This window comes from Barbatula barbatula (genome assembly GCF_947034865.1).
Source record: "Barbatula barbatula genome assembly, chromosome: 21".
In the NCBI taxonomy this organism is placed as follows: Eukaryota; Metazoa; Chordata; class Actinopteri; order Cypriniformes; family Nemacheilidae; genus Barbatula; species Barbatula barbatula.
The window spans coordinates 4,219,371-4,241,661 of NC_136784.1; the positions used below are offsets into that span (position 1 = coordinate 4,219,371).

At 37.7% G+C, this 22,291-nt stretch overlaps 2 protein-coding genes across 2 annotated transcripts; both read right to left on the reverse strand.

Moving 5' to 3' along the window:
- Positions 1-1,304: 1,304 nt before the first annotated feature.
- Positions 1,305-8,201, reverse strand: slc2a3a (solute carrier family 2 member 3a; the record flags this gene model as incomplete). The annotated part of the gene is made up of 10 exons (XM_079485521.1): positions 1,305-1,643; positions 1,911-2,114; positions 2,205-2,303; positions 2,384-2,488; positions 3,060-3,247; positions 4,696-4,858; positions 4,972-5,212; positions 5,692-5,852; positions 6,553-6,651; positions 8,187-8,201. The coding sequence occupies 10 exons, from the start codon at positions 8,199-8,201 to the stop codon at positions 1,305-1,307; spliced, it is 1,614 nt and encodes a 537-aa protein (XP_079341647.1).
- Positions 8,202-12,149: 3,948 nt separating this feature from the next.
- LOC306910029 (uncharacterized protein) lies at positions 12,150-21,215 on the reverse strand. Its single transcript, XM_079484240.1, has 6 exons — positions 21,139-21,215; positions 17,915-19,137; positions 16,224-16,788; positions 15,615-15,865; positions 14,203-14,382; positions 12,150-14,118 (listed from the first exon to the last, which is right to left on the reverse strand). Exons 2-6 carry the CDS (start codon positions 18,785-18,787, stop codon positions 13,909-13,911), a joined length of 2,079 nt encoding a protein of 692 aa, XP_079340366.1. The 5' UTR covers positions 18,788-19,137; positions 21,139-21,215; the 3' UTR covers positions 12,150-13,908.
- Positions 21,216-22,291: the final 1,076 nt, after the last annotated feature.

Here is a 22,291-nt window from a genome sequence, read left to right on the forward strand (position 1 = left end):
AACAAAGTCTCTCTCTGTGCAACACATAAATGATTCACAAAACAGCTAAGCAGTTTTTTTTATTCGTATTGCACCTGGCCTTTAAATGTGCTTAATAATACTTTTACATTCAATATCCAGACAAAATGGGAGCACATAAGCAGTTGCAGCAAAAATATATTTCACTCACATGATAGAAATCGCTATACTTGCTATAATATAGGTACAAATAAATAAACAAATAAATAACACTACATAGATAAATAAATACTGTATTCTCTTTAAAAAGGACTCAATGTATTGGAAAGTGCAGCGATACAATTATAAAAACATTTATTCGGTTGAGATGCGGCCCACTTCTCCGTCAACTTTGAAGTGAGTTGGCGAATTAATGAATACGTAGTGCACACAATGCTGGTATACTAAACGTCTAGCACAGAAAAGCGTGTTTAATGGTTAAAATCTGGCAAACCCTGAGCCCGTCACTTGCGAAATACTAAACATTTGTCCTTCCATCAGCCTCCTCTACAATCTGGCCCTATACAAACTGTGAATTTTGATGTATACGCGATTGATTTATCTAAAGACTTTAACGTCGTTTTATTTTTGGCAGTAAACTAGTGATTTAATTCTTGGCATAAGCTATTTAAGCCCACCTCCTCTAAATATAAATATATTTGTTAAATCTTCTACTCTATCTGATAAATGATAGTAGTGTTCTGACAAATGAAAATATATATTGTATTGTATATATGTATATATTATATATATATTGATTACTGTATATAATATTATACAAAACAATTATCAGTGCAAAAAAATCAATGCATCAGGGATCGCTCTGATCCATTGCATGTGGTACACAAAGGAAGGAAAAACACTTTGGTTCTTCTTAAAGAAAGAATTACGTTTAACAGTTTGAAATGATGAGTGGAGTATGAAGGCCAAATGTAAAAATTCTGTCCGATTTCGTACAGGAAACCTGGTCCTGTTTGATATCACATTAAAAGTAACAAAAAACACATTAAACATATATTAGCAGTACAAGGATAAAACCTGATCAAACTTATTTCTCATAAAACAAAGATCAATATTGCACCAATCCATCAATAAGTTACAATTAAAATTTTAATCACGCACTGAGCTCTTATCCTTTAAAATAACCGCAGTTCCCTCCTTCTCAATCTGTTTGTACAAAATAATCTCCTGCCAATATATAATCTCTAGTATTATATTTCTATCTCCAGTTGGTACATGTCACGGGTTTAATCATGTTAAGCTGCATGGTTCTACACCATTCTTTAAAAACAGAAATTAGATTTCTCTTATTTACTAGATTCTACCAACGGCTGGGTGGGCAAGCTAGGTTTCTCCTCCCCCTTTGCGGCCTCTACTGTGGGCTGCTCGGAAGAGCTGGGTCCCTGATCAGAGGATGTTTTAGAAGCTTCCACCAACGGGACCTTCTCGTTAATAGTAGTGGCTGGCAGCGCGGCTCTGCCGGACTCTGCCGTGGAGTCGGTGGTCAGAGCTGGGGCTCTGCTGAAACCTTGAGCGATCTCGTCGAAGGTTTTGCCCTTCGTCTCAGGAACACAGAGATACGTGAAGATGAAGAAGAGGATGAGAAGGATCGTGAATATGATGAAGACATACGGCCCGCACAGTTCCTGTGATACACAAAAAATGAATAAATAGGTTTACAATATTTTTTTTATGGAAAAACATTATGAGAATAAAATAATAATAAGAATGAAAGTTATTTTTAATATATAATATTTATATTTAATATGTATACAGGAGACCATTTTACTTTTTTCTGAATTTACTATTTATTTGTGTTTCAATTCAACAGATACTGGACTGGAATGGCCACAATACATCTAGAAATGCTGATTGAAATAAAATTGGGAATGGCATCTTGATCAAACTCGTACCTCCAGCTTGGGGAAGCTGATGCCCACAAGGAAATTGGCGGTCCAGTTACAGCATCCAGCAACGGCCATGGCAGCAGGGCGTGGTCCCTGAGAAAACAGCTCGGCCACTATGAACCACGGAATGGGCCCAGGACCCATCTCAAACATTGCCACAAAGGCAAAAACTGCAGCGATGCTGAGGTATCGAAAAGCCTCTATGTCTTTCTACTCAGGAAAAAAAAGAATTATGAAATTAACATGAGACACAGAGGTCAAATGCTGACTGTTAGATCGCAAACAGAATTCACGGCTCACCATTAAGAGAGCAATTGTCATGACCAAAGCGCTGATAGCCATTCCACCCAAACCAATAAGATGCAAAGTTCTCCGTCCGGCTCTCTCCACCAAGAAGAGCTTGTGGTAAAGGAGAAAATAGAAGATGAATAAAAAACCCTAAAACATGCACATTTCTAGGTCAATAATGAAATGCTTACAGACACCACAGTGAACACGGTGTTGACTACACCAGCTCCGATGGTGGCGTAGATGGGCTGAGTCACTCCGGCATTTTCGAAAATGCCAGTCGAGTAATAAAATACCTTGGAGAAGAGAAAGTCAAATTAAATTAATGATGGCTTGATGTGGTGATGTCAGCCGAAGAACATAATCAATAAGTACGGCCTAAATAATTAACAGTCTGTTAAAACAGAGGGCAATTTGGATAATGACTAACAAAGCCACAAATATAACGTACAAAGTGCAAATGACATCATCTCTATAAAGATGTTAATTGGCTGACAAGGTTTCTATGACAATGGCATTCAATCAATACAAATTCTTTGAAGATTTTCTTTATTAAAAAAAGGCAATTCTGTCATCATTTATTCACCCTCATGTTATTCCAAACGAATGACTTTCTTTCCTCTGCAGAACACAAAACATATTTGAAAAACATTGGTAACCTAACAACATTGTCCCCCGTTGGCTTCCATTGTATGGACCCATAACCATCATAAAAATAAAAATACATTTCGGGTGAACTATGCCTTTAAGTGACAGATGCTTCATGCTAGCGTACTACCCAATGCATACTGTACTCTGTCTACTACTTCTTGAATATACAGTGTGACGCAGATATTGAGTGCATAATAGGTACAGTATTTGACTCACAGCATTGATGCCAGACAGCTGCTGGGAAAGATGCAGCATTACTGCAACGAGAAGAGGCTGCCGGTAAGCTGCGGTGCGGAAGAGCTCGGGAATGGTCACCTTCTTTTCCATTTGTGTCTTAGTGGATTCTTCTATCATCTCCTGGATTTCCTTCCCCACATCTTCATTACCACGAAGACGCACGAGTACTGGGGAATACAATAATATAGGTTTGGACGTCTGGACCAGATCTACTGTTTATAGTTGCCAGCCTCATCTTAGACATTCAGCCGCATAAATAACCGACATATTGACATTTTTAAATAAAATACTGATTTTAAATAACAGTGGTAGGATAAAGTACAAGGTATAAAGAAAAGCAAGTTCCAAAAAGTTTAGACTGTATGCAAATATGAATATGCAACATAGCACAACATCAAAGAGGAGAACTGAATCAAACTAATCCGAAACTTTCAATCTAGTATATGTTTAGTGTGTAATGTATGTTGAAAGTATGCTCGGGGAATGAAAGCCATCATGACTTTATCTTCGACTAAGCCTCAAGGAGATTATGACCTTTCAAGTCCATCTGTGAGAAATCTTATTTCCTCAGGTATTCTTAAAAGATGAATTCATAATGTTGGTGTGCTAGCTGGGTTGATTCTACATGTGCACAACCATCTGATGTAAAATAAATTCGGTTAGTAAATGACCTTTTCATCCTGCATATGTTAGTAAATCAAGAAAATGGTTTTAAGCAGATGTTTTGGCACAATTTTTCATGGGCACTCTCAGGAGGTACAATTAGTGTTAAGCACTTCGTATAAAGTTATGGGCAGCAATCACAATTCTCACATACCGTATATAAATGAATTAGTTTAGTCTCTCTCTGCTGATCAAACTAGCCTAAACCAGCCTAATCCATTTGTTGGTTTTAGCTAGTTAAAAAAGGTTTAGCTAATCTCATGAAACTGTTCCAGTTGGTCACTCATTCTAATCAAGCTAATATGTTCGTCCACCAGCCTAAAAAATTTGCATATCCCCACTAAAGCCATCAAAACAGACCAGCAAACCTTATTTTGAGCACTGCTCCCAGTTACTTTCGACTACTCAATATCGTTCTTGCTGATCAATTGTGCACTAAATTGTGGTTTATAACAGAAACTTGGCACGATTACTTCCAGTCATTTTTTTTAATGTAGGTTTTGTTTATGGAAATTGTGTGCTTTGGATGTGATGTAATATTGATGTGATCCAGTGTAGATAAGGTTAATTTCTGATCTCCGGGAGTTTTTACAAAATGAAGATATTGAAAAAGTTCTTAATGTGTTTACAGTGATATGAGTGATATGAAATATGTGAAAAATGCAGGGTTATTTTCAACCCAGCGTTTGGTCAAAAAGGGCTGAACCCAAAAGTTTGGTCAAATCAACACAGAAAAAGGGTTACAGCAATGGGTTGAAACGACCCAACATTTTGGGGTCGGGTTCATCCCTTTTTGACACAATGCCGAGTTGAAAATAAGCCATGTGGTTGTATGTTATGGCATAATTTTATTTTACTGCCAAATGTTTGTTACTGGATATGTAAGTATATATGTCAAATGTATAACTTATTCAATAAAGGCATGTTGTAGAAAAACTGTTCTCGTTCTTACCTTTGCGGGCCTGCTCCTCTTGGTTGAGGTTGATGAGCAGGAACCGAGGGCTCTCAGGGCAGAACGGCAGCAGTATACATTGCAGGATGGCAGGTAGGATGGTAAGAGACAAAAGCACTGGCCAGAGCTTATATGAACCCAGTATAGACTCCAGACCAAAGACCTACAGCATATGTGAAAAACAAGGATGCAATACTTAACACAACAGTGTACAGTTTAGCATTAAGAATATTCAAAAGGATCATTGTATGTAAATGCACACATGACATGTTTTACCTGAGCGATCAAAATACCCAACACAACACCAAGCTGGTGCAGGGTCCCAAAGGCTCCACGAAGGGGAGTGGGCGACACCTCCCCGATGTACATTGGAGTGAGACCAGTGAAGAGACCACAGAACAGCCCGATCACCAGCCGGCCGGCAATGATCATCTCATAGGAGGAGCAAAGGGTGCACAATCCCATGAGACTTCCACCGATTAGAGCCAAGATGTTCACGAGAATCATGGATTTACGTCTGCAGAGAAGAAACAGAGAGAGAGAGACCGCAAAGGGAGTTAAATTGAATAAGAAACACTAATTCAGAAGATACAGAGGAAATGAGAATGACAGCGAACTAGGTACAAAAATAAAGTCAGTGAGGAAACCAGAGAAAGTCAGGCAGTGTGATAGAGACGTGCATAGAAAGGAGAACAATATCCGCTCTAGTCTGTACACATGAATGCATGCTTTGGACGTCATTGCAGAATGAGCACTCAAGCAGACAGGGGTCAACTCTTCTGCTCTCAGTGCCCTCATTATATTCAACTTCTGAATGAGCACAATGGCTTTGTGTTAGTGCACACGTGTCACTTTCTAGCCACTACTCTGACATCACTGTGTCTGATTACTAGAAAACTAATTGGGCAATGTCATGAAAAATTACAAAGTATCTTTTTATCCCAAAAATATTCTGACCAGGTTAAATTCTGATGTTACAGACTCATTTCCACTCACCTTCCAAATTTATTGGCTATGACACCAACACTGAAGGAGCCCATCATTCCACCCACACTAAAGATGGCCACCGCTAAGCTCCACACAATGGTGCACACGCCCGGTTTGATGGGCTCGCCGTAACGCTCGATCCACGTGTTGTTGAAAAAGCTCCGCAATTTCTGTCAAAAAAAGTGAGAAAAATTCAGCCAACCATCTGTTAATTTGTGGAGGCAAAGAATAGTTTTACAGTAAGTAAAGTACAGTAGTGTTTAAACATTTAGTGTATACTCTTTATCTGTGTCATACCTTTACATGTTTTGATGTTTTTACGATTATTCTAAAGAAATAAAAATAGTACATATTAGGGATGCACCGATAAGATTGTTTTGTACGATTATAACAAACAACTATCGTCCGATTCCAATATTGGTCAATTGCATAGTAATTGCTGTTTTTTTCTGCATTAAATTAATTTTACTGAACATGACTCATTGAAATTAATATAAATTTAATATTTTAAAAGGGCAAGATAAAAATACAACAAGACAACACAACAATCTTTAAAAGTGATTTTTGCCATCCGATATTTCTTTTATAAACAACATCATCTCATATTTGACTTGACATTGAACATTTCTTTATTCAACTTAAATATAGTCTGTGCTGTTGCTATTTAATTATTCTGCACAGAAAAAAACGTTGGATGTCTCAGACATGCAGCTCTTTGCTTCCATGCAGTAAAACCATCAATATCTGCCTATTTCATGTTATTGCTGATATGCCGATGGTGTTAAATTAATCCAATCCATGGTTGATACATCGGTGCATCCCTAGTAAAAATAAAAAGAGGGTGTGTTACCTTTTAGCTGGCACACTCACCTGTTCAGGTGCATTGATGACTCCTGTGTTGTAGCCAAACTGCAGAGAACCAATTACAGCGGCGGACATAGAAAACAGGAGGTACCATGTCACCTGTTTCTGTAAAAAAACACACAAACACATTACAGGTCAGTTGGATATTCACGCTTGTGTTTGTTTTATCCAAACACTCCCAATCCTAATCTGAACAAATATAGTCTTGTATTCTTTCTGTTTGTAAAATGATAAAAAAAAACTGCTTTGCTTATACATCGAAGACATGCCTTTTTAATCCTGCGTGGATTGCTTGTTTCTTTAAAAGTTCTTTAACCCCTCCCCCATATTCATTCACTAACGTTTGACTGACCCTTTCCCCTCAGGAAAAGGAATTATAGTAACACTGTGCAGCTCAAATACAGTGTTTTCCCAGAAATGTAGACTATGTATGGCATTATTTAACAAACAGTGTAATATTAAAGTGCCGCACTATAAAACAATGCTTTCTCAAAATGGCCCTGCCTTCAGCTGTAAGACAACACCTCAGATACGTTTTGCTTAACAAAAGCCGATCATTCAGCTGAATCCAGGTTTAAACAATGCTCCTAGTGCTGACGGTGTAAATTCTAGAGGGATATATGATGCTGTGATGGTCTGCTGTGATGGTTTGAAACGAGCGACCTTAGGCCCACAGCTACAGAACTGTTTCAGGGTGCCAATGTTAACCATAAGGTTGTAAATAGTAGAACTATACCTACAACAATATTAACTAGGAAAACCACTATAACCACTATAAACCACTTTAAACTCACGCACATTTTTTGTAAGGCATTTTGTAATTTAAGCAAAACAAGCAAATTCTGTCTAAATGAAATATTGACATTTAATATGATTCTCTTTAACTCTCTTTCTCTTATTTATATACTGTACACTCACACAAATACTCCCAGTCACAATGACTCAGTAAAAGGAGTCAGGCAAGTTTAAAAACAATTGTCAGTCGGACGAACGAACGAAAGAACGAAATGTCGTCACATTAAACGCTTAAAATGCAGATCTGCTATTTCCTCACAACATATTTGAACAGAAGGATTTAATCTGCTTATGTCGGGACAGATATAAATAAACATCCAATAAAAACAACAACATCAGCAGACTCATGGCTCTCGTTGCTCTTTCACACTGATATCACGTATCTTTGTCCTTTATATCCCCTTCTAAGTATCTCTGCCACTCCTTAATCGTCATAGCAACATGCTCAGGGTCACAGCTGCATTGACAGTCCTTTCAATCGGACCACAGCTTACAATGGCGATAGGCAGGTAAATGGATCATATTGATTAAAATGGCATATGTTCAGGGCCGCAAAACATTGACTGGCATTAGCTCATGACCATCCATTTGCACAACTAAAACAGTCAAAAGTAATGCAAACACACAAGACATGTACAGCAGACATACAGTAACTGCACACATAAATCAATAGTACAAATGAACACAGAAAAAAAGATTACCAGATGCAACATATACAAGCATATAGCAGTCACGAGCATATGGCACACCCATAGTTACACATATTTCATGATTGTATAGCCATTTATTGCACGTGGTGAAAAACATGTCTTTCAGGAGTTATAAAACAGGTAGACAGGACTCACCTTCTCCCCCTCCATCGTGGCGCAGTGGAAACGTCCAAGGATGATGGATTCTGTGCGAACGTGGGATTCGGGACACAGTCTCCTTATTCAGGATGCGTTGCCAGGCTGTTTTCCTTTAATAACGTCAAAAATCGAGTTCTTCAATAATACCATCGACGAAGTACAACAGGTGCTCGTGCATAATGCTGACACCAGTTTTTAACGTGTGGGTTTGCAAAACGAATCTCCACTTCATTGCTTTTATTTTGTTTACAATAATTATATTCGTACTGTTCAGCCACAAATCGATCAAGTTGTAGCCTATATATAAAACGACTATTTCAGCAGCCTTAGAGTCCTCACTGAAAAGCCAGCACGTATGCATCAATAGGATAGCAGTGTTAATATTTTATGAATCTGTGCATTAATACAGTAGCCTACATTAAACCTCACAACAATTCCAATAAGAGTCTTTGCATGAAGAATAAAAGATCAGTTAATTTAACTAAAGAGGTCAAAGATGCGCATGTGCTGCATCACAGCGTCAACACGACCACTGTTGTTAATATCAAACTATTAAAACACGGGCAAGTGTTCGTTATTGTTAATAGCATACAGGTATATTATAAGCAAAGGATGTAGTTACCTTTTCTCGTCTAGTGACGTCCGTACGCGTGCACGTCTCCCGTTGACTCACCGGTCACTAGTCTGGTGAAATGTCGCCCGAACGCTGATGTACTGGTTTTTATTCGCAGTGAATACACGACCAAACGCACGTTTCCCGTTGACGAAATACCGGCGGCTGGGCACGTAAAACGCTCGTCTCCTCCCCTTTATTTATCCACAATGCGTATTTCGCATCACGTCTCGTGACAGCTGTTTCGTCATGGCAACTCGTGATGCGGGAATACCTTATTCGGCTAGGTCGGGATGCGAAGGCTGCTCGAGGGTGGGACCAACCAGAGCATCTGATAGCCAGCACCCATGATGCAATGCGCGGGTGACCTTGAGCGTGCATCAGCTGATGGATGCTAACAAATGGATGCAGAGCATCCCAACCGGTCGGGTACCACATACTCTAGAGGATGAGACGAGACGGTTTGATATTTGTAGAAAGCATTAATTATAAGAATGAATAATTATTTCATCATCCATGGAAGGACAGCAGTGGGAACCTCCCACTAGCGTTAACTCAGGCCTCAGATGGGCACGTGAGCATTACAGTATAAAATGGTGCAGTGTTTTAGAGCAACTGGGGCACTGCAGGCTGAGAAGGACGAGAACAAGCCTCCCGATGATGTTAAAGACAACACAGTTGCATCATTGGATATTGTACGCAAGTGCTCTGTCAAGCAATTCTTTTGGTTTTAATTGATTTAATTCAACTGACTTATGAGCTGCTGACAAAAACTATATTGATTATATGGGAGACTTTTTTACTCCAGGAAATTGTACTCAGCGTATGTTTTAACAATTATTTTTGGTAAAGACATAGGCCTACAATAAAAGTCATTTGGCACATTCTGTTATTGTCCGGATAAAAAAGTTCTGTCAACCCTGGAGAAAGCTGTCACAATAGTAACCGGTTGTTTATTAAATTATTTTTTAGGGAAAAGCCTCTTTTGAAAAACGATTTTTTTTTATTGTAGTTTGTTTTAAAATATAGGTTACCTTCTAAACAATAAAATTGCTTGAAAGGTTCTTCAAAGCGATGCCATAGAACGATGGTTCTCCACCCTTTTTTGGGCCAGTACCCCACTATCCCTTTTCCAGACCCCTTACCGCCCCCACAAAATAATGGGCTAAATGTCTTCATAATTATAAGTTATTTGTTATTATAATATAATTTATAACACATGTCACTGAATAGGGATAATCGGTCATCAAATGTACATTTGTTTTGTCTTGTGAAATACCATAAAAAATCCATAAAAAGCATATCACTGAAACTCAAATAACACAGTTCATTAGCCATTTGGAATATAACCATAATTTCCTGAAGAGCAAAAACGACATGAAGTTGAATGTTTGAAATTTCCTAAATGCATAATAAAAACCTGCTTAGAAAATATAGTAAATATTTTCAAAAGCTTTCGCTCAAAATTCTGTTCCGCACTACGCATATCTATCGACATCAAAGCGACCGATCGGTCTGTTCAATTCAAGATGTCAAATACAGATTTTCTGTTCTTGGATGACTATTTATGTTAGTGGTGCTCGCATTTGCCTACATGAGGTTGTCAAACTTGTTGAGCACCGAGCAAGAACATTAACGCTTGTACAATCTAGCAGCACATTTATACGCCTCCGTAACTCCGATGTAGACCATACAGGACGAACTTTGTGCACTAATATGATCATGATAGAGCCAAGTGTTTAGTGTAGAGAGAGACATGACATTGTTTGTTTTGACCTGTCACTCTCTCTGGTCTCGTCTTTGGCCCCGCCCCTCTTGTTACCTCATTTAGCTTCCCTTCAGTGTTTCATTCCAGACACCTGTCCCTTATAATCCTTTGTTAGTCCCCTATAAAATGCCCTTGTGTTTTCTGTGTATACATCTATATATATATATATATATATATATATATATATATATATATACACATATACACACACACACACATATATATAGGCCTACATGTCAAAAACATTCACGGCTACGTTACAACTACAGTTTGCGCTTTAGCTGCTAATATTTAATATTTTGCAGGTAATTGTTTAATCTTGTATAAAGAAAATATTGCTTCTCTGAAAAATTTAGAGACAAAGAATGAATCATGATGTAACTGTACTGTAGGTTAAAAGACGTGCTCCAGCAAACTATGCCATGCGATTTCAATTAGAAGTACTTTTCTGCCACCCAGTGGACAAATTGTAAATCTTACAACTAGAGCCTCCAATTCAATAGCGTTGTATGAAATATCATTTCCAAAATGTCCAGATTTACTAATTTATACAAGCATTTTGACTGTTGATATCTACATTTTTTATCATATTTCTACTATTAATGTTAGGCTAAGGTGCACACAGAGGCCTCTGCTGGTTATCAAATTGTGACTAAACACTAACATGATTGTACTTTTATATAATAAATAATAAAGTACAAAACATCCCAGTTGAATCTAAAGTTGTGTATCAAATATTTACAATTACATGTATACATATATATATATGAAGTTCCTGCTTTTTCAACACCTATGCCACTGCTCAATTTGGCTGCCATTTTACGTAGGTTGTCTTTAATAATTACAGATTATTACATTTGCAATTATAGAATAATGTTTAGATTAATGTTCATGTGCATTTACTGTAGTATTATACATTTATGCACTTTACCAACCCTGAAGCCAAAAGCCTTTGAACCAGCAAGCAAAGTATAAAAGAAAAGGTCAGGCAGGCACATGCCACGTCATTTACCTCGAACGTCATGCCATTCTTCCCAGCTCTGTGGTATCAGCTTTTACTCAGATTTTGTATATTAATTGTAAAGAGAGAAAACCAATTAAAGAGAGAAACCAGGTTAAAAAGCCATATGTTGAGAAGTGTACTGGAGACTTTTTAGAAAAAGAAGACAAGCTATTGTGGGGTATTATAGCCCCTTTTACGCTTTTTTTAACGCTTTCTCCTCAAAGGCTCCAGCTGGTGCTGTTATGTCTGTTTGATGCCAGTAGACAATCTCAGGCAGTTGGCAAGATTACTATACTTCATTGTACCTGTGAACATTGACCTCATGAAGGAAAATGGATTTCTAATCCTATTCTTGCTGAATCATAAAAGCAAGACTTGTGTGTAGGAGGTGAAGAAACAAATGTTTGATTAGATAAATAATCTTTCACTGACACTTGCATTGCGTTTTTTAGTACACTAGAGGATGCACATCATATTTTTTCTAACAGGTATGTTTACTGTTATAGTTAAAACGAGTTGAAAGGAGCCTTGCATTTTGTGTCTTTATATTTTCATTCTCAAAGATTTAAAACCTCAATGTGTCCAAAACCTTTATTTACAAATAACTGAATACACGCCTTTACATTTGGCTTACAGGCATTAAGGAGATGGCCAAACATATTGAATATAATAAGAAAAAATATTGTATATACATATCTGCTATATACATAAAAGAGAGTAAACAAACAAACAAACAAACAAAAAACTAATTAATGCATTTGGATACAAATATAGACACACTAAAGGTGAGGTTAAATGGTTTAAAAATTTATCCATGAAGTCTGTCTTTGAACACAAACACAAATGCATGCATACATAGCAACATAAATTGAAAGATTACCAGTAGACTGGTAAATCTGTAAGGAATCCTTTAATAGGAGGGAAAAACAGCTAAATGTTAGGTCTGTGTGTACATTTGGCTACAGTAGTTGAAAAGTTTGAAGCAATATAAATGGGTTTAATGCAGCCCTGAAGAACAAAGTAGAAACAACTTGCCCTCAAACAAAATGTCCTACAGCACAACATAAAAGCATAAACCAATTTCTCACAGAGGAATAATGATAAAGTGCATTCAACAGCTTATTAACACAGCGTGCACGGTGAACCTGTTACTCATCCTCCTGCATGTGTGTGTTTTCGTTGTGTTTTATGCATTATGAAAGAAAATCACAAGGGACCGATAGAGCTGTTCAGCTCTTTAATCCACCTTTAAGCTGCGTTGCCATGGACACCTCAATGATTTCATTCAGCTGCTTGTTTCCAGCCATGCATGTATGTTAACCCATGAGAGCAGCCCACCTTCCCACAGACCACCATGTGTATATAATAAATATAAACATTAAACATTATTTCCAGCAAATCCTCTAACTCTAAAGCAATGTAAATTAATTATGCAAACCACAAATTATTTTATGGTTATTTCAATGCATATAAAACTTTTCTTAGTTCAATTTATTCTTGATTTGTAAGACTAAAAGAGCACCCAGGTTATTAACCTAATCAGTCCTGGCTCTAAAAAAATGCATTATGGATGACATTTCCTGTGATACAAAGGTGTCAACTATCGGCTTTTAAAACGAATGAATTTACATGAATTTGTATTTTGAAATAAGTCAACATTTTTTATTAATTTTTTTCTTTCATCATGCTTTGAGGACTTAGTTCAACCAAATGAAAATTCGGTAATAATTTACTCACCCTACTCACTGTTAATTTACTCACCCTACTCACTGTTTCGAACCTGTATGAATTTCTTTGTTGGGTTGAACACAAAGAAAGATATTTGGAAGAATGTAAGCACCCACATATTTATTATGAAACATTTAATATAGTAGGAAAAATTTAAATGGTGCCTGAAAACTGTTCGTGTTCAAAAGAATAAACAAATACACAATACTTTTTCCTGTCAGTTTTTTTCAGGTTTGAAACAACTAGAGGTTGAGTAATTCATGAAAGTTCATTTTTGGGTGAACTATCGCTTTAAGTTCTTTCATTACCCACTCATGCTCGCCACTTGGAAGTGAACCAAAACATGAAACGAAGTGTTGACATCCTGAGTGCTTATCAATACGCAGTTTGTAATTCTTAGACACATAAACTAATAAAGTGCTTAGTTAAATGCCAAAGGCCTATGTGAACCTTTCTGGAATCCTATTAGCCAACCTTGTAAATCTTTCTATTCCCTCTGGATTCATAACTGTGTTGAGCTGCAGGTAAAGAAGAGGTAGATCTACTCAGTGGCCTCAGTTGTAGCTGTGGACAATCTTTAGAGATGGAGTGGGCTGGCAGTAGATCCCTAATGACAAGGGTCAAATGGATATTTTGTAACACCCCCGTGGAGTTCCACCATGAACTCACTCCAGGTGATGACATCACCGGTGAGGTGGCCGGAGCAGGATGCTTGGTTGTAGATCTCGGTAGAAGTGAGCACACGTGACCACAGCTGCAGATCTGACATTTCGCCCACAAAAGACTGTGTGGCGTCAAAACGTCCACCGAGAGTGTCCTGGCATTGGGTAAAAGAGGGTCTTAAGTTTGTGTGTTTGTTTTGTTTATGTGATGCGGAAGTGTGTTATTTCATGCGATATACCTGCTCCTGTCCAAGGATAAAGACTCCTCCTGGTTTAACTGAATGCCAAGGAGAAAGATTGTCCCCAGAGCCCCTTTTCACACCATCCTGATAAGCCTCCCACGTGCCGTCACGTGTGGACCACGTTACACAGAGGTGGTGCCACTTACTGTCCGTCAGGGAAACAGGAAGAGTGACAGCCTGATAAAGGGAACAGACTGTCTTTAAAATCCATCGAATTATTTTAATATCCCATTTATACAGACACGCTATTTAAATATTGTCCCTCCGAATGACCAAATTTGCTGTTTTTCTAAATGGTTAAGGACTGTGTTGTCAAAGCTGACAAGCCTTTTTCAAACCCATTTTTTTATGTTTAGATTTTTGCAAAACCCAGTACCAAACATAAAGGTTGATAATAGTGATGATTTATGGCAAAAAAAATTAAAACACTAAATATGGAGATACAAGGTTCAGAAGGACAGCAGCAATAAATAAATAGCAAAATAAAAAATTATGAAGTCTAGCCTAGTGCTATCTAAAAAAAACTTTACAACTGAGTACAAAAGTGTGTAAATATACATCTTGGTGGTTCATTGCTGTAAAATACATCTTATAAAAACAAACTATTTGGCAGAAAAACATAGTAAAACAACGCATTTTTTGCCATGTAAAATTAAATGTTTGTCATATTTTCAGTCTTTTCTATAATTTTATGTTTTTTTTACTGCATTTAAAAAAAATGTGAATGAAAAAACTGTAAAAAACACTAAAACTACAGTAAAATTCTGTAAAATTACAAAATTATGTCAGATTTCACTTTCTTGTAGCCACGCTGATGGCAAAATAATATTTTTTTATGCAATACATAGAGGGTTACTTTTTAAATAACATGACACATTCGCTTAATCAATCGATGTAAAAGCCTCCGTCCGATCAATTATATTACATTTGTATGGTATGACCTGGTAAAATACTAGTCTAACTGTAGCAATTTCGACATTAGTGCCTTTTAGTTTTAGCAGAGTAAAAATGATTAACTGCATGTAAACGGTAACTGAGAGTCAATATCTGTTCTGCTATGGTATAAAAAATAACAGTAGAATGTTTTTACAAATCACCTAAGATAAGTCATTAACTAATTAGGCAGGATGATGCAAATGGCTGGGACCCAGGAGGAAGTGACAGCTTTGCAGATCGCAGCAAGGACGGGACAAGGGCGTCATCAGGGTAAGTCTGGTGACCCCTTTTCTTTGTTACAGGCCAAGAGTCTTAATTATGAGCACTAACCACAAAAATGCATTGAATTACTCTCATTGCTACTGTATAGTAATCAAATCAAACACATTCCATTTTAGATGTGCAGAATATAGGATTCCAAATCTTTTGTGGAGTTATGCAATACAACACATAAAACTGTTTGATATCTGAACCTTGTCATTGACGAGGAGCTCCATGGGATTGTTGCCCCACTCAATAAGGACGAGCTCGTTTGCTTGACCTGCGACGGAGTAGGAAAACGGAGTCCCGATCCCAGGTCCCGAGCCCCCTTTGAGCCAAAGACAGACCGTCAGAGCGAAGATCTCGTTCAAAAGTGTGCGTTTGATTCGGCCGTACATATAGTTGGTGCGCATTGGGAAGCCAATCTGAAAGGCATCAGGGTTCTTGGGCTTCTTGCTTGGGCCTGTTAGGGGTCATGACAAAGAACTCAGAAATTAGTGCTATTGGGGATTTGGAAAAATTTATATTATATTTTCTCAGCCACTAATTCATAAAAAATTTCAGTTCTTGTGCTTTGAAGAATGCTTGTAACCAAACAGTTCTTGGCCACCATTGACTACCATAGTAGGAAAAATGACAATGGTAGTCAGAACTGTTTGTTTTCCTACTTCAAAATATTAACATATGTTAATATTTTGAAGTAGGAAAACAAACAGTTTTCTCGATTTGGGACAATGAGGTGAATAAATAAAGACAGAAATTAAATTTTTGGTTGAACTGTCCCTTTAAAGTTATCATACTTTTTTTGTAGGACACATCACCTGCTTCTGGAGTCTTGAGAAGATTGCTAAGCACCGTTTCAAGCTTGCTGTGGGCTCCACGCACAGGTGCTCTTGAGCCGGCTGGTTTGTATGGGATTTGTGGATAGTGGCCTTCACTGCCATGGTGTCCGTCGTCATGGTGACCGTTGCTTTGATGCACATCATCATGATGACCGGTGCCATGGCTGTCATCATGGTGATCATCATGATGGTCATCGTGGCTGTTATGATGGTTCTCATGGTGATCTTCATGGCCAGCCTGATGGTTGTCATGGTGATCGTTGTGGCGGTCACTGTGGCGTTCGTTATGGTAACTGTAATGATGGTTATAATTGTGAGTGGGGTGATGGTCTTCGTGATGGTTTGCACGGTGGGTGTCATGGTGATCATCGTGATGGTTGCTGTGGGGATTATTATGGTGGTCATCATGTCCATGAAGGCTGTCGTGGTTACCAGTGTTGTGGTGGCTGTCATGGTGGTGGTGGAGCTGTTCTTCAAGTGCGTTGATTTTGCGTTGAAGAAGATCTTTCAATGAACTGGAGTAGGAGCTGGAAGAATTTCTTGTCTGTGAAAATAGGGATAAAGAAAAAGAGAAAAGATGATTGTGGAGAAGTACAAACTAAAAGAAACATTAAAAATCAGATAAGCATTATGGCATTTCAGCCCTCTTTTTTAATTGTCGGCCTCTTTCCTTCATATAGGCTAGTTACAGAATCCAGCTTTACACAACAGCATATCAGTCTGTGCTTAATGGCTCAATGCAGATGGGACTAATTGATGGTGGCAGCATCTAGCACGTCGCAAAGCCCTGTCACCAGCATGCTGTGTGTGCACTTCCTCTCAGAGACAATGGCTTTTCTGAGACAAAATTCCTACAGATTTATTATTATTTTTTATTTAGCTTTGCTGTAGTTTTATTTATAATTTTAATTTAAATGGATAATATTTTTTGTTTTGTATTAATTGTATGTATATTTTTAGCTAATTTGTTATCTGCTTTTGTCATCTACTTTTTTATCCTACCAAAGTCTCTATTAATATTATTATTAGCTTATAGTTTTAAAATTGTTCTGAAATAGAGTTTTTATATTCATTTTATTTATATTTTTAGCTATGTTTTATGTGTCATAAAATCGTATAGTTTATTTCTTTTCTATTTTCTACTCTATTTTCTACTCTATTTTCTATTCTATTCTATTCTATTCTATTCTATTCTATTCTATTCTATTCTATTCTATTCTATTCTATTCTATTCTATTCTATTCTATTCTATTCTTTATTCTATTCTATTCTATTCTATTCTATTCTATTCTATTCTATTCTATTCTATTCTTTATTCTATACTATCCCTTCTCAACTTATTTTAGTGCATTGCTATTTTGCGAATAATATTTAGGCCTATATTTCCTACATTTTACATAACAGAAATACTGTAATAATGCGCATTAGTTACCAATAACATCCCTTCACCCTACATGATCTTTTAAGAGGAGAGATCTGTCTAATCACATGCCAGGTCTGGGACAACAAAAAACGGCAAAGTGTACTTAACAGAGCAAATTGGCTTATGCAATCCTGAGAAGTTATTGTATGCAATACAATGCCTAAAAGACTAAATCTAAAAGGTGTGGAGAATTACTCATTTATTGCCATCTCCAATATGCAAAAAGCTGAAATTAATGGACTCCCACCTGCAGATTTTCCAGCCTCTCCTTTAAAGCCTGCAGAGTCCTTCCTGTTTGTTCAGGCGAGAAGCCTCCATGTGTGCCTAGATATGGAGATTTGCCTCTATGATAGTCATTGCGATGCGCATTTAAAGGGAAGTGTGGATCGGCGTGGTGGCTGTCAAAGTGGTGTGAGGAATGATGGGAGTTGTGGTTCGAGGGGCCGTGATGGTTGTCATCATGGTGCCCTCTTCCGAAGCTCTCACAGAGGGTCAGTTTTGCTGTCAGTTCCCGAATGGTCTCTCGCTGATCCAGGATGGTTTCCTTCTGTCGTACAAGGCTCTCCCTCAGGTGAAGGATGGTGGCTTTGGCCTCATCGGATATGCCATGTTGGCTACTACTACTGGTGTGACTATTTGGCATTCCGCTAACTGGCCCATGATTTCCATGTCCATTGCTGTTAAGTCCATGCCCATTGCTGTTAAGTCCATGTCCATTCCCATGGCCATTGCTGTTGGGCCCATGTCCATTCCCATGGCCATTGCTGTTGGGCCCATGGCCATTCCCATGGCCATTGCTGTTGGGCCCATGTCCATTCCCATGGCCATTGCTGTTGGGCCCATTTCCATTGCTACTGGGTCCATGGGCAGCCCCAGCTGGTGTGAAGCAGCTCGGGTCTGTATCTGCTGGGATGGGGATGCAAACCAGTTTGGGTTGTGTTCCCCAGTCGTATTCCAAACCTGGCACGCTACTAACTGTGATGGAGGACAATAAGGATAGAAGGAGAAGAGGAAATAAAGAGAGAGGGGGATGATACAGTCCATGAAAAATCCCTCTCCCGTACATGTGTTCTGTGAAAGGCAGCAACATAATGGCTTGATGTGTGGGTTTGACCATCATGAAATTCCTCTTTACAGTGGTGTGATGTGCACCATGAAAAGAGGTCACGGGAGAAGAATAAATGCATTTAGGAATCCATAGCGAATGTCCAAATAATTCATTGTCTACTTTTTGGAGTTACAGTAAAGTCTACTGCGGTTTCTTTGAACGATTATAAATCCATCAGATGCAAGACAATTGCATTTCAGCATCCAGATGCACATTTCATCTTTACCCCACAACAGAGGAGGAGTGGTAGAAGTGATTGACCGTTCTCTGCCCCCAGGTTAAAGAGGTCTTTGGCTCTCCAGAGTTTGGCATGTTAAAAGTAATCCTTTAACTTCCGGATTTGGTTAGGCTTTGGCAAATTCCTGCAGATTAGACAAAGGTACATTTTAGTCATGATGAAGCCTCGTCCCCAAAAATCTAGACATAATTACAACATCGATGTGCGAATTAAAAGGGGCAGCAGCTGCATCATTCATTATATTGAATGTATGATGGATATCATATATAGAGTTACTTAAACCATGGTAGCTATAATTTTATAATGATGTTTATAGTAAAACCATGGTTAAATGGTAACCAATATACCAAAAAAGATTGAAGACAAATTGTGTGAAACACCTTGCATCTGAACACTTTAACAACAAAGACAGATCGGAGTGTTTTAACTTTAAACAATCTGCATCATGATATACCGCATCACTTTTTTTCCGACCGAGGAAGGGGCTTCCTTCTTCTCCAAGGTTGACTGGTTAAAAGGATCACGGATGGATTAAAGACTGTAGTGGATTGGCTTGGCATGCTAGGGCAGACTCTTTCGGCAGTATTGTCATGATCACATGTATTGATGAGACTTCGCAATCTGGCGCTTATGAGCCAATTCTGAAACACATATCTGCAAGTGGCCAGCAGACGCTTACCGTAAGCGGTCTGACCATCTACCCGGAACGTATTTCTCACGCTGTATGGCACGCCACCTTAGACAAATAATTTGATCGAGCTCATGTCAATCTCAAGTGAGGGGATGGTAAACTACGGCTATGCTCTTTAAATTTGTCTGTATCATGTCACAATCAGATCAGTCAGGAATGGCACTGCGACTGTACAATATAGCTTAAGCGAAGGGTTAACAAACAGGGCTGTTAACTCAAATAGTACTGCACAGGTTCAATTTGAAAACAATGGTCGGACTACTAAAGTTACTTTGGACAAAAAGCATTCACAAAAAAGCTGAAAAAAGAACAACCCCAGTATCTGTAAACTTTTACATATTGTTTCAATTGTTAAGGAAAAAAGGAGATTAGCAAAACTGCTTTAAATGTATAGAGAAAGGATTCAGGTCTGTTCTATTGTAAGCTCCTGCGTTCTTGGAGAATAATGCATGCACATACAACTAGCTCAATGCAAGATCATCCGATTATAGCATAATATATTCAATACTTTATTGAATATAATACATATATGAGAACTCAATGAGAACTAAACTCTTCAGAATAAGAAAATGTGGGTAACAGTTTAACTAGTGTCAACAAAGTGTTGTTTGTTAGTATTATACTGTAAAAATAATTAGGTATATTGTTTTTGCTTTCCACATTAATGTTAGTGATTTTTAACAGCGGTTTTAAAATTAATATATGTGCTGGAATAAAATGACCTTGACTGTTTCGATTTTTTTACTGTGTAGGTGTTTTAAGCTACATAAAACATGTTTTATGACTCGTATTGAAATAATCACATACTGTATGCAGGTCATTGTCTTGAACAAGTCAAATCAGGGCATATTAAGATTTGTTCACCATAGGTCAACATGAAAACACATGTTCACATGAGGTACTGTGTTCTCACACCAAATTCAATTCTGTTTACTCCTGTTCCACTTAGTACAAATGTTGAATGTATATATAAACCAAATACACATGCTGACAAAACTATCTAAGGGTGACAGCAAAGAGACTATTGAAAACACCATCATGAACCCATTACTTCATGCCGCTCTTGTTAGACTGAAGAATTCGTATCAATTTAAACACATTCTAAATGTAAAAGTTAAAAAAAATAAAACACAACGCCATATATAGCCATCAACAAAGGCCTGATATATTCATATAGCTTCATTTAAATATCAATTTCATTATACATTTTTCAAAAATCTTTCGCTGTCGCCATTAGGAGAACATGTTTTTGAAATTAAAAGCTCATCTACTCTTCTTTTCTCTAGTAGTTTGCTTAAAACGATCTATTTACTCTCATATTCTCATAACATTTGCAAAGGAGCATGTCCACAGTGCTAAGCTGAACAAACATTTAGTAAATTCTTCAATTAAGCTAAACTCTAAATGACACTAAAACATGAATGTAAACCATACCAGTCGACCAGCTCCGTAAGACATCCGGTTATAGGAAGAAAAAAGCAACACATGCAGCCGCGTCATTCCAAACACACTGATCAGATTGAAAGGGATTTGCTTTAGGGAGGATAATTTTAACTCTCTCCACCTCCCGTACCCTCCCATTACTTCTTTTCATTCAGCCGGTTATCAGGGGTTTAATTTGTGTAAAAAATACTTAAATGCTTTCTTTAATCATGAAATATTGAATCCTCAAAATGCATTTGCCTCAGGTTGGCATTTCCCGAATTCTGGTGGAATTCTACTGTGTAGATTTAAAGAAACTGTGTGGAAATGAGAATTTAAGGAACTTTGCAATGATGGCTATACAAACTTTAACAATTTGTTGTTTTGTTTACAATGATTACAGACTTGTCAACAGCTTCATGCGGTACAAATGTTAGAACCTACATTATGCATCTAAGTATGTTTCACAATCCACATCTCGAATGAGCTTCTTACTATTTGTGCTGCCCGAAGTGCCTAAATTTAATCTATCAAGTCACTGTTGACCTCACTCAACCTGGTTATAGCATCCCTGTGTGATCAAACGTGCTTGCAATCACCACCTGTGATAAAACGGGCATCAGTCCTTAAGCTATTCACACACCCTATGGCAGTTTTCCTGGAGGGAGTAAGCAAGGTGCTCGGATACACAATTTTCTATTTTAAATCACAAAGTGCATATTTTGACAACCCTGTTTAGTTCAGATGACCAAATAGATAGTACAGGATATATCACTGTATTTCATGACTTCGTTAAATCTTCTGGTATAAACGTTTTCTCATATACTTAAATGATAAATGTTAACAATAAATCCATTATATTAAATTTCTAGGCTTTCCTTGCTGTGATCTATGCAGCACTTGTTGAACCCAAATTACTTGCAAAATATTTTGGTGAGCTTTTCCCAGTAAAGCTATGTTGATTATATTTCAGATACTGTATATGTGTAGTTCTTTTTTTACCAAACTACCACCTGTTGTACAAGGGGGTACAGGATCAGGTGAATGGCTTCTGCTGCCACGGTTATGTAATCTTCGTTTTACAGATGTAATTGAGCCTAAACTAACAGCTTCTGCCTGATAAATCTGTAGGTCACGCTGTGTTCTTATAACATTCTCACAACAT

Coding starts and splice junctions, on each gene's coding strand:
- LOC306910029 (XM_079484240.1), bottom strand. CDS start 18,787: ATGATGGTCAAACCCACACATCAAGCCATTATGTTGCTGCCTTTCACA. Junction 16,789..17,914: donor AGAGGCTGGAAAATCTGCAG/GTGGGAGTCCAT, acceptor CTATTTTCACAG/ACAAGAAATTCTTCCAGCTC. Junction 15,866..16,223: donor TCTCAAGACTCCAGAAGCAG/GTGATGTGTCCT, acceptor GACCCCTAACAG/GCCCAAGCAAGAAGCCCAAG.